General features: G+C 37.3%; 1 protein-coding gene across 8 annotated transcripts in view; it reads left to right on the top strand.

Annotated features, from left to right (window-relative positions):
• Positions 1 to 12,798, top strand: part of ZMYM4 (zinc finger MYM-type containing 4) — a 168,273-nt gene that overhangs the window by 145,560 nt on the left and 9,915 nt on the right. For all 8 annotated transcript variants that reach the window (XM_014840093.3, XM_070510346.1, XM_044770327.2 and 5 more), the window contains one exon: positions 417 to 568. In XM_014840093.3, coding sequence (XP_014695579.1) covers positions 417 to 568 — 152 coding nt within the window. The remainder of the gene's footprint in view (positions 1 to 416; positions 569 to 12,798) is intronic.

Below are 12,798 nucleotides of genomic sequence, written 5' to 3'. Positions count from 1 at the left end.
TCGCATACCTAGTATTTTGTGGAATATACTTTGGGAAATTTATTTTCTATCCTCAGATTGGAATTCTTTATCCACCTGTTTAATTCTTCTTCACCCTTCAAGGTCTAGCATTAGTGTCACATCGTCCAGAATCCCACCTAATCCTTCCCTGTCTATTAGGTGTCCCTCAGTTGCTTTCATAGAATCCTGTTTAAATGAAACCTCTATTATTGCACTTGTTACACCATATGCACACCATATTGTCTTTATTTCTTTAACTAAAAACCCTTGAGATCAGGGTCTGTCTTTAATCCATGTGTTCACCCGTGTATACCACAGTACGTGGAGCACAATAGTAGTCATTGTTTATTCAGTGAATCAACTAATGTTACTGTGTTTCTTACAAGTTAATATTTTAGATGTTTTCTATTCCACAGTCCGCTCTATCAAGCTGAAGGAAGATATTCTGTCCTGCACTTTTTCTGAGTTGAGTTTGGGTTTATGCCAGTTTATCCAAGAGGTGCGGAGACCAAATGGTGAAAAATATGATCCAGACAGTATCTTATACTTGTGCCTTGGAATTCAGCAGGTATCAAATTCAATAATTGTTACAAAATCTATTGCACATTTAATAATTCTGATAGAACTTCTGAACTAAGCTGAAAAATTATAGTGTATAGTGGTTGTTTGGTATTGCTGCTAGGATACTCTCTTCTTAGTGAACCACTGACCCTGATTTAAAAGTCTTCATCATATAGCGTTCTGTAAGCTAATTTGAGACTGTTATTAGAACAACAGAAATCAAGCATGGTACATTTTATTGTAAAATGGACAAAAAAGGCATAAACAGCAGTTCACTGAAGAAGTGACATAGATGACTCTGTGTGTATGTATATGTATGTATTTATATAAATCATGTGGTCTCATGTAAATTTTTTAAGGAAAATTAAAATAATAGGTATACTATTATTTGTCTATCACATTAGCAACAATCAAAAAATTCTAACACTTGTTGATACGAGTTTTGTGAGACAGGGGTTTGCCTTCATAGCTGGTAGTAATTAGTACCTACTTTCTAAAAAGCAATTTTGAGCATATGTTTCAGGAATACTTTTGAATGTTCATACTGTTTTGCCAGTAATTCACTTTTTGCAAGCCTGTCAAAGCTGATACTGAAATTCAGACATCATTGCACAAAATTTGAAATAACCTCAATGTCCACCAAAGTGTGATGGTTAAGTAAATTATAGTATATTTATAAAGTTGTATATTATGTAGCCAATAAAAGTTGTTTACAAAGTAACTTCTAGTAACAGTAAAAATCTTAATATTACAGCATTAAATGAACAAAATAAGAGTACGAATTCCATATGTATCACTGTATGCTAACATACAGTGGTTTAAAAACTAGCCAAATAAATACATGATAAAATGAAATGCACCAAAAATGTTTACAACGGTTATGGTTTTGGGTTGGTAGAACTCTGGATGTTGTTGATTTTTTAATTTTTTCTATTTGCCAGATTTTCCTCCATTTGTATGGGGGGGTGTTCTTTTATTTAGGCATTTGTTTTGTTCTTAAGTTTTGTTCTTTAATTACAAATGTGTTGCATGTGCTCAGTGTAACTGTTAAAACAGTAAGTGAAGGCATATGAAGAAAAATTTGTCTTGCTCCATTCCCACTCCCAGAGGGAGCCAGTGGTGCACCATGGTGAGTCTCCTTCCTTACCTTGTCCGGTGCTACACGTTTATACATTCGTATACATGTTTGTTAATAGTTTTTGTTTTGTTTAGTTTTTAGCAAATGGGGCCCATACCATACACGTTTTTTGCAGCTTGCTTTTTCCAATCTGTGTATCCCTCCAGGAGAACATAAATCAAGCTCCTTCCTTTAAAAAGAAAGCTGCATAATATTGCAGAGTATGAATATCCCAGTTATTCAGCTTTTCCTTTTATATATTCGGATTTTTTCTCCTCCCACCACCCCCCTTAGCCTCACAAACACTGCTTCAGTGAATATTTTGTTTGCATACCTGATGAACTGGTGCTTTTATTTCTAGGTTAAAGAATATATTCATTTTTCCAATTTTAGGATATTTTCAGATTACTTTCCAAAATGGTTACAGTACTTTATAATTTTACCAGCAGTGTGTATGTGAATGCCCATTTCTTGAATCCTCTTTATCACTCCTCTTTTTAACGTTTGTTCATTTTTGTCCATGCTACAAGTATATTTCTTTTTTTTTTTTTTAAAGATTTTATTTTTTTCCTTTTCCTCCCAAAAGCCCCCTGGTACATAGTTGTATATTCTTCGTTGTGGGTCCTTCTAGTTGTGGCATGTGGGACGCTGCCTCAACGTGGTTTGATGAGCAGTGCCGTGTCCGCGCCCAGGATTCGAACCAACGAAACACTGGGCCGCCTGCAGCGGAGCGCACAAACTTAACCACTCGGCCACGGGGCCAGCCCCTACAAGTATATTTCTGATGAATAACATTTCTGATGGGTAGCTGGTTAATTCAAGCAGTATTAATTTTCCCACAGAATCAAAATGTCACCTTTGTTATTTAATAAGTTTCCATTATATTTTGAACTAATGTCTAGACTGTAAAAGATATTTTTAAAATTAACATATGAGAGAACTTTCATGGATTCTTTCAACAAAAATTTATTGAGCACCTGCTATGTGCCATGCATGCATTTTGCTCAGGTAAAAGTTGTGAGAATTCTGGATAGACTTCCTGTACTCTGGAAGTTTATAATATTATGGATGTAAAGAATATTTTCTCTTGGGGCCAGCCTGGTTGCACAGTGGTTGAATTCGCACATTCTGCTTCAGCAGCCCGGGGTTTGCAGGTTTGGATCCTGGGTGTGGACCTACTTACTGCTTGTCAAGCCATGCTGTGGCAGGCATCCCACATATAAAGTAGAGGAAGATGGGCACAGATGTTAGCTCAGGGCCAGTCTTCCTCAGCAAAAAGAGGAAGATTAGCAGCAGATGTTAGCTCAGGCCTAATCTTCCACAAAAAAAAAAGAAAGAAAGAAGGAAGATTGGCAACAAACGTTAGCTCAGGTGCCAATCTTTAAAAAAATAAAAAAATATATTTTCTCATTTGATCAGTACAGATGTCAAGATGTTTTGTGGTAGTTATTAATATTCTAATAATTTGAATATAATCAAAACATTAGGTGGTCATTGCCACGATTTTAATCAAAAACATTTGAGTGCATTGCATATCAGATTCTCTGCTATATAAAAAATATATTCTAATTTGTGAGATAAATCATAAACCTATGAAAGTTTTTTCTAGTATATTTGTCCTGTTAACTTGTTTATATTAATAAATGACTTATGTAACAATACTGTTAAAAAGAGGCCATAAGTTAACAAATGGTCAGATGATTGTGATAGGAAGTAAATATTAGGAACCTTTTATCAATTTTGAACAAGAAATAAACTTTCCTTAATAAGGTTATTTATGTTGACATCTCAAGTGTGCTTTTATTTTCTCTGATTATAAAAATAGTTATGCTGATTGTAAAGAATTTTGAAACTACGTAAAAATGTAAAGAAAGAAACTAAACTATAATATCAACACCTGGACCACCACTGTTAACGTTAGCTGGGAAGGGGATAATTGGCAAAAGAAACAAACAGGCAAGTCACAGAAGAAAATCAAGAGATTGCTAATGGACCGAATATACCAGCATCGCCTAACAATCATTTACTATGTATGTAGTGTATTAATAGCTCATTTCTTTTTTTTTTTTTTTTTTTTTGAGGAAGATTAGCCCTGAGCTAACTACTGCCAGCCCTCCTCTTTTTGCTGAGGAAGCCTGGCCCTGAGCTAACATCCGTGCCCATCTTCCTCTATTTTATATGTGGGACGCCTACCACAGCATGGCGTGCCAAGCGGTGCCATGTCTGCACCCAGGATCCAAACTGGCGAATCCCGGGCTGCCGAGAAGTGGAACGTGCGAACTTAACTGCTGCGCCACTGGGCTGGCGCCTCATTTCCTGTATTAACTCACTTAATTGTTAGTCTGGCCCTGTGACATGTAAGAACTGTTATCATCACCATTTCATGCTAAGGAACCTGAGGTACAGTGAGTTAAATAATTTGCCCTAAGGTCTCAAACGTAGTAAGTGCCAGGACTAGGATCTGAACCCACATGGTTTAGCTTCAGGGTCCATGCTTATGATCACTATGTTGGACTGCCTCTCTAATGTAAAAAGGTGCTGTAATCAGGAAACATTTTCACCTATCAGATAGATTAAAAATTTGAAAGATTGAGAAGTTTGTAGTACCAAGTATTAGTAAAGATATGTGCACTGTTGGAGGCTTTTTCAAAGGGCAGGTTGACAGTGGCTATTAAAACTTTAAATGCATGTAGATTCTTCAGTCTAGCAAATCCACTGATCAGTATCTCTTCTAAAAGAAGTGCACACACATGGACCTAGAAAGACATATACTGATATTTTCATTGTAACGTTGTTTTTAACAGCAACAATTTGGAAACCACCTAAGTGTTCATCCAAAGAGTAGTGATTCAATCAGCTATAATATATAATTGAATATCATACAGTAGTTAAAAAAGAATGAATTGTTTCTATACATACTGACAAGGAAAACGCTTAGAGATATATTTAAAAAAGTAACTTGCAAAATTTATATGTGTAGTGCAATGTTTATATTATGGTAGAAAACGCATACATAATATTTGCCATTTTAAAGTGTACAATTCAGTGGCATTAGGTACAACCATAATGTTGTGCAACCATCACCACTATCTAGTTCTATAACTTCATCACCCTAAATGGAAATCCTGTACTCATGAAGCAGTCACTCCCCATGACCCCCTCCATCCAGTCCCTGGCAACCATAAATCTGCTTTCTATCACCCTGGACTTGCCTATTCTGTATATTTCATATAAGTAGAATTATACAGTGTGTGGCCTGTTATGTCTGGCTTCTTTCACTTAACATAGTGTTTTCAAGGTTTATATGTTGTAGCATGAATCAGTTCTTCGTTCCTTTTTATGGCTGAATAATATTCCATTCATTCAGCTGTTCACGGACATTTGGATTGTTCCCACCTTTTGGCTATTATGAATAGTAGTGCTACCATGAACATTCATGTACAAGTTTGTTTTTGAACACTTCTTTTCAGTTCCTTTGGATATATGCCTAGGAGTAGAATTGCAAGGTCATATGGTAACTGTTTGATTAGTTTGTTGATGAACCACCAAACCATTTTCCACAGTGGCTGCACTGTTTTATATTCCCAGCAGCGGTGTATGAGAGTGGAGAGTTCTGTTATCGCTACATCCTTGACAATGCTTGTTAATTTCCGTCTTTTTTTTTTTTTTAGTACTCATCTGCTGGGTATGAGGTGGTGTCTCATTGTGGTTTTGATTTGCATTTCCCCACTGAATAATGACATTGAGCGTCTTTTCATGTACTCGTTGGCCATTTGTATATCCTCTTTGCAGAAATATCTAAGTCCTTTGCCCATTTTTTAATTGGATTGTTTGTTTTTTTGTTGTTGAGTTGTAGGATTTCTTTATATATTCTGGATATTAAACTCTTATCAGATATGTGATTTGCAAGTATTTTCTCCCATTTTCTGAGTTTTCTTTTCACTCTCTTGAAAGTGTGCTTTGATGCACAAAATTTTTAATTTTGATGAAGTTCAGTGTATTTTTTTTATTGTAGCTTGTGCTTTTGTTGTTATAAAGAATCCATTGCCAAATTCAAGTTCATAAAGATTTTCCCCTATGTTTTCTCTTTAGAGTTTTGTGGTTTTAGCTCATTTTTAGTTCATTGATCCATTTTGAATTCATTTTTATATCTCATGTGAGGTAGGGATATGTGGATATCTAATTCTCCCAGTAGCATTTGTTGAAGAGACTATTCTTTGTTCATTGAATGGTCTTGACATCCTTTTCAGAAATCATCTGACTAAAAATGTATTTGTTTATTTTGGACATTGGTCTACATGGCTGTTCTTATGGCAGTACACACTATTTTGATTACTATATCTTTGTAGTAAGTTAAAGTCGGTGAGCTTGATTCCACAAGATTCTTTTGGCTATTTGAGGTTTCTTGCAATTCCCTATAAATTTTAGGATTAGCTTTTCCATTTCTGCAAAAAAAAGCCATTGAGATTTTGATAGGATTCAATTGAATTTGTAGATTGCTTTGGGGAATATTCCCATTTTTTTTAACTTTTTTTTAATGATTTTATTTATTTATTTATTTTATTTTTCCTTCTTCTCCCCAAGTCCCCCCAGTACATAGTTGCATATTTTAGTTGTGGGTCCTTCTAGCTTTGGCATGTGGGAGGCCGCCTCAGCATGACCTAATGAGTGGTGCCATGTCCGCGCCCAGGATCTGAGCCGGTAAAACCCTGGGCCGCTGCAGCAGAGTGCATGAACTTAACCACTCTGTCATGGGGTTGGCCCCTTTTTTTAACTTTTTATTGAGATTATGATAGTTTGCACCCTTATGAAATTTCAGTTGTACATTATTGTTTGTCAGTCGTGTTGTAGGTGCACCACTTCACCCTTTGCGCCCATCCTCCACGCCCCCTTTCCCCTGGTAACCACTAATCTGTTCTCTTTGTCTACATGTTTAACTTCCACATATGAGTGGACTCATACAAAGATTGTCTTTCTCTATCTGGCTTATTTCACTTAACATAATGCCCTCAAGGTCCGTCCATGTTGTTGTGAATGGGACAATGTTATCCTTTTTTATGGCTGAATAGTATTCCATTGTCTATATATACCACATCTTCTTTATCCAATCATCAGTTGATGGGCACTTAGGTTGCTTCCACGTCTTGGCTGTTGTAAGTAATGCTGCAGTGGACACAGGGGTGCATGAGACTTTTGGAATTGCTGATTTCAAGTTCTTTGGATAGATACCCAGTAGTGAGATCGCTGGGTCATATGGTATTTCTACTTTTAATTTTTTGAGAAGTCTCCATACTATTTTCCATAGTGGCTGCACCAGTTTGCATTCCCACCAGCAGTGTATGAGCTTTCCTCTTTCCCCACAACCTCTCCAACATTTGTTACTTTTTGTTTTGGCTATTTTTGCCATTCTAACGGGAGTAAGGTTATATCTTAGTGTAGTTTTCATTTGCATCTCCCTGATGATCAGTGATGATTAACATCTTTTCATATGCTTATTGGCCATCCGTATATCTTCTTGGGAGAAATATCTGTTCATGTCCCCTGCCCATTTTTTGATTGGGTGGTTTAATTTTTTGTTGTTGAGTTGTGTGAGTTCTTTAGATATTATGGAGATTAACCCTTTGTCGAATATTTGACTTGCAAATATTTTTTCCCAATTGGTGGGTTGTTTTTTTTGTCTCAATCCTATTTTCCCTTGCCTTGAAGAAGCTCTTTAGTCTGATGAAGTCCCATTTGTTTATTCTTCCTATTGTTTCCCTTGTCTGAGAAGACATGGTGTCCGAAAAGATCCTTTTATGACTCATGTCAAAGAGTATACTGCTTATGTTTTCTTCTAGAAGCCTTACGGTTTCAGGTCTTACCTTTAGGTCTTTGATCCATTTTGAATTTATTTTTGTGAATGGTGAAAAAGAATGGTCAATTTTCATTCTTTTACATGTGGCTTTCCAGTTTTCCCAGCACCATTTGTTGAAAAGACTTCTTTTCTCCGTTGTGTACCCTCAGCTCCTTTGTGGAAGATTAGCCGTCCATAGGTGTGTGGTTTTATTTCTGGGCTTTCAATTCTGTTCCACTCATCTGTGCACCTGTTTTTGTACCAGTACCATGCTGTTTTGATTACTGTAGCTTTGTGTATATTTTGAAGTCAGGGATTGTGATACCTCTAGCTTTGTTCTTTTTTCTCAGGATTGCTTTAGCAATCCGGGGTCTTTTGTTGCCCCATATGAATTTTAGGATTCTTTGTGCAATTTCTGTAAAGAATGTCATTGGGATTCTGATTGGGATAGCATTGAAACTGTAGATTGCTTTAGGTAGTATGGACATTTTAACTGTGTTTATTTTTCCAGTCCATGTTCATGGAATGTCTTTCCATCTCTTTATGTTGTCATCAGTTTCTTTCAGGAAAGTCTTGTAGTTTTTGTTGTATAGGTCTTTCACTTCCTTGGTTAAATTTACCCCAAGGTATTTTATCTGTTTTGTTGCGATTGTGAATGATATTGTGTTCTTAAGTTCTTTTTCTGTTAGTTCATTATTAAAGCGTAGAAATGCTACTGATTTTTGTAAGTTGATTTTATACCCTGCAACTTTGCTGTAGTTGTTGATTATTTCTAATAGTTTTCCCGTGGATTCTTTCGGGTTTTCTATATATAAGATCATGTCATCTACAAACAGCGAGAGTTTCACTTCTTCACTCCCTATTTGGATTCCTTTTATTCCTTTTTCTTGCCTAATTGCTCTGGTCAAAACCTCCAGTACTATGTTGAGTAAGAGTGGTGATAGAGGGCATCCTTGTCTTGTTCCTGTTCTCAGGGGGATGGCGTTCAGTTTTTGCCCATTGAGTATGATGTTGGCTGTGGGTTTGTCATATATGGCCTTTATTATGTTGAGGTAGTTTCCTTCTATCCCCATTTTGTTAAGAGTTTATATCATAAATGGCTGTTGGAACTTGTCAAATGCTTACTCTGCATCTATTGAGATAGGTCATGTGGTTTTTATTACTAAATTTGTTGATGTGGTGTATCACATTGATTGATTGTGGATGTTGAACCATCCCTTTGTCCCTGGTATGAATCCCACTTGATCATGATGTATGATCCTTTTGATGAATTGCTGTATTTGGGTTGCCAAAATTTTGTTTCGAATTTTTGCATCTATGTTCATCAACGATATTGGCCTGTAGTTCTCCTTTTTTGTGCTGTCCTTGTCAGGCTTTGGTATCAGAGTGATGTTGGCCTTGTAGAATGTGTTAGGAAGTATTCCATCCTCCCTAATTTTTTGGAATAGCTTGAAAAGGATAGGTATTAAATTTTCTCTGAAAGTTTGGTGGAATTCCACAGGAAAGCCGTCTGGTCCTGGGGTTTTATTCTGTGGGATGCTTTTGATGGCTGTTTCAATCTCTTTCGTTGTGATTGGTTTGTTCAGATTGTCTGTTTCTTCTTGACTCAGCTTTGGGAGGTTGTAAGAGTCTAAGAATTTATCCATTTCCTCTAGGTTATCCATTTTGTTGGCATATCGTTTTTCATAGTATTCTCTTATAATCCATTGTATTTTTGTGGAGTCTGTTGTTATTTCTCTTCTTTCCTTTCTGATCTTGTTTGTTTGCGCTTTCTCTCCTTTTTTCTTTGTAAGTCTGGCTAGGGGTTTGTCAATTTTATTTTATCTTCTCAAAGAACCAGCTCTTTGTTTCATTGATCTTTTCTGTTGCCTTCTTTGTTTCACTAGCATTTATTTCTGCTCTGATTTTTATTATTTCTCTCCTGTTGACTTTGGGCTTTGTTTGTTCTTCGTTTTCTAATTCAGTTAGGTGTAATCTGAGATTGCTTATTTGGGATTTTTCTTGTTTGTTAAGATGTGCCTGTATTGCGATGAATTTCCCCCTTAATACAGCCTTTGCTGTATCCCATATGAGTTGGTGTGGCATGTTATCATTTTCATTTGTCTCCAGATATTTTTTTATTTCTTCTTTAATTTCTTCAACAATCCATTGCTTGTTCAATAGCATATTGTTTAGTCTCCACATCTTTGTGCCTTTCTCAGCTTTTTTCTTGTAATTAATTTCTAGCTTTATAACATTATGATTGGAGAAGATGCTTGTTATTATTTCAATGTTTTAAATTTATGGAGGCTTGCCTTGTTTCCCAACATATGGTCTATCCTTGAGAATGTTCCATGCACACTTGAGAAGAATGTGTATTCTGCTGTTTTTGGATGGAGTGTTCTATATGTGTCTATTAAGTCCAACTGTTTTAGCTCTTCGTTTAATTCCACTGTTTCCTTGTTGATTTTCTGTCTGATTGATCTGTCCAATGATGTGAGTGGGGTGTTGAGGTCCCCTACTATTATTGTTTTATTTTTGATTTCTTCTTTTAGGTTTGTTAATAGTTGCTTTATGAACTTTGGTGCTCCTGTGTTGGGTGCACAGATATATATAAGCATTATTGCTTCTTGATGTAGTGGCCGTTTGATCATTATATATTGCCCCTCTTTGTCTCTCTTTACCTGCCTTATCTTGAAGTCTACTTTGTCTGATGTAAGAATTGTGACACCTGCTTTCTTTTGTTTGCTATTAGCTTGGAATATCATCTTCCACCCCTTCACTCTGAGGCTGTATTTGTCATTGGAGCTGAGATGTGTTTCCTGGAGGCAACAGATTGTTGGGTCTTGTTCTTTAATCCACCTTGCCACTCTGTATCTTTTTATTGGATAGTTCAATCCGTTTACATTGAGGGTGATTATTGATGTATGAGGGCTTAATGCTGTCATTATATCACTCGTTTTCCAGTTTTCCTGCATTTCCTTTGTTTCTCGTCCTGTGTGTTTTGGTCTACCCGTTGAATAATGCATTTTTTTATGCTGTGTTTCCTAGTTTTTTCCGTATTTATTTTTTGTGTCTCTATTCTGGTTTTTAGTTTAGTGGCTACTCTAAAGTTTGTATTCAGAATCTCGTGCATAACATAGTCCATTTTCTGATGGCCTCTTATTTCCTTAGTGTAAACTGATTCAATCCCTTTCCTCCTTCCCTCCTAAATTATTATTCTCATATCTTATTCCAACTCGTGTTGTGAGTTTGTGGTTAAAGTGACAAGATTGTCTTTGTTTTTGGTATTTTATTTCCCTTTAGCCTAATGCTATAGTTGAACATTTGCTGTCCTATTCTGATTCTGTCTATCCATTTGTTTCCTTACTCTGTGTTTTGTGACCCCTTTCTCCCTTTTTTCTTTTTTCAGGTATGAAGGCCTTCTTGAGGATTTCTTGGAGGGGGGTTATCTCATGGCTACAAGGTCCCTTAGTTTTTGTTTGGGAAAGATTTAATTCCTCCCTCATATCTGAAGGATATTTTTGATGGGTAGAGTATTCTTGGCTGAAGATTTTTATCTTTTAAAGTTTTGAATATGTTGTTCCATTCTCTCCTAGCTTGTAACGTTTCTGCAGAGAAATCTGCTGAAAGTCTAATAGGGGTTCCTTTGCAGGTTATTTTCTTCTGCCTTGCTGCCCTGAGTATTCTTTCTTTGTCATTAATTTTTGACAATTTTACTACTATATGCCTTGCAGTAGGTCTTTTTACATTGACATATCTAGGAGACCTGAAAACTTCCTCCACACACATCTCTCTCTCATTCCCTAAATTTGGGAAGTTCTCTGCTATTATTTCTTTGAGCGCTCTTTCTGCTCCAGCCTCCTTCTCTTCACCTTCTGGGGTACCTATAATTCTTGTGTTGCATTTCCTCACTGAGTCGGATATTTCTTGGAGACTTTCTTCATTTCTTTTTTAGTCTCGGTTCTCTCTCTTCCTCTGTCTGGAGCAATTCAACATCTCTATCTTCAATTTTGCTGGTTCACTCCTCTATGGTGTCTACACGAGCATTCAGGGAATCCGTATTTTGTTTCTCTCTTCCATTGTGTCTTTCATCTTTAGTATTTCTGATTGATTCTTCTTTATAGTTTCAGTCTCTTTTATGAAGTAACTCCTGAACTCGTTAAATTGTTTCCCTATATCCTCTTTTACCTCATTGAGCTTTTTGATGATAGCTATTCTGAATGCATTGTCGTTTGGTTTACTTATTTCTGAGTCTTCAGAACAGAATTCTGGGTATTTCTTGTTTTGTCTCTGGTCTGGGCTTTTGATGAACTGCCTGATGCTGGAAGAATGGGGTTTTCGCATTGTAACATTATTGGGTTGCAATTACAGCCTATTGCCACTGGATGGGGGTCGAGAACCACGTATTCTGAGTCCTCCACTTTCAGCTGAGATGGTGTGGCGTGGTGCCCTGTCACGGGTGGGGGGTGGGGCGCTTTCTCCTGCATGCAGTGCCCGGTTTACCAATCAGCTTTTCCCATCTGGTCTTCTGGGGTCTTGGCTTGATGAGGTCGCCCCACGCGAAAGCTTTTGCCCCATTAGAGGGCTTCCCTCTAGGCTACAAGGGCCCTAGGGAGTCCTGGGTGATCCCACGGATGCGCAACCCCTCCCCCTCTCCTTCCCTCCTAGGGCCTCCCGCGGCAGCCACGGGAGAGGGAGTGAAGATTTCTCTTACCTGGTTCTAGCTCCTCCGGAGAGGGCTCTAGCCTCTCTGCCCTCCATCATTTGGCTGCTGTGACTGTCCGAGGATTCCTGTGCTATTAGGATATTTTCTGTTCGAATATAGTTGCTCCTTTTTGTTGTATGTTGGAGGGGAGAGAGTTCCATCCAGCTCACTCGCCATGATGCTGACATCACTCCTACGGGGTTATTGCCATTTTAACAGTACAGTCATGTGTCACTTAACGACGAGGATACTTTCTGAGAAATGTGTGGTTAGGCGATTGCATCGTTGTCTGAACATCATAGAATATATGGAAGAGCAACAAAATTTGCCACCAAAAATGTGTCTCTTTAACATGAGGATTATTTTAGGTTGATTATTTTTAAGAAACAGAAGAGTCAGAAGGTTTTCCTTGTTAATTCCCCCTTAACAGCCTAAAAGAATTCAGATTAAAAAACCTGTCTTGGGAAGCAAAATGTCACTAAGCATGACATGAACTAGGTGGTAGATAGGGAAGAACCTAGAAAAGCCTGTTTGTTGGGCTCCCTTCTGTGTTCTTCTGTTTCTGTGTGGCCAAACACTTGTTTTCCAAACATTTTCTTC

This window comes from Equus asinus, chromosome 5 (genome assembly GCF_041296235.1).
Source record: "Equus asinus isolate D_3611 breed Donkey chromosome 5, EquAss-T2T_v2, whole genome shotgun sequence".
NCBI classification, from domain to species: domain Eukaryota; kingdom Metazoa; phylum Chordata; class Mammalia; order Perissodactyla; family Equidae; genus Equus; species Equus asinus.
The sequence above is the reverse complement of the archived record's forward strand: the minus strand, read 5'-3'. Positions and strand labels throughout refer to the sequence as shown.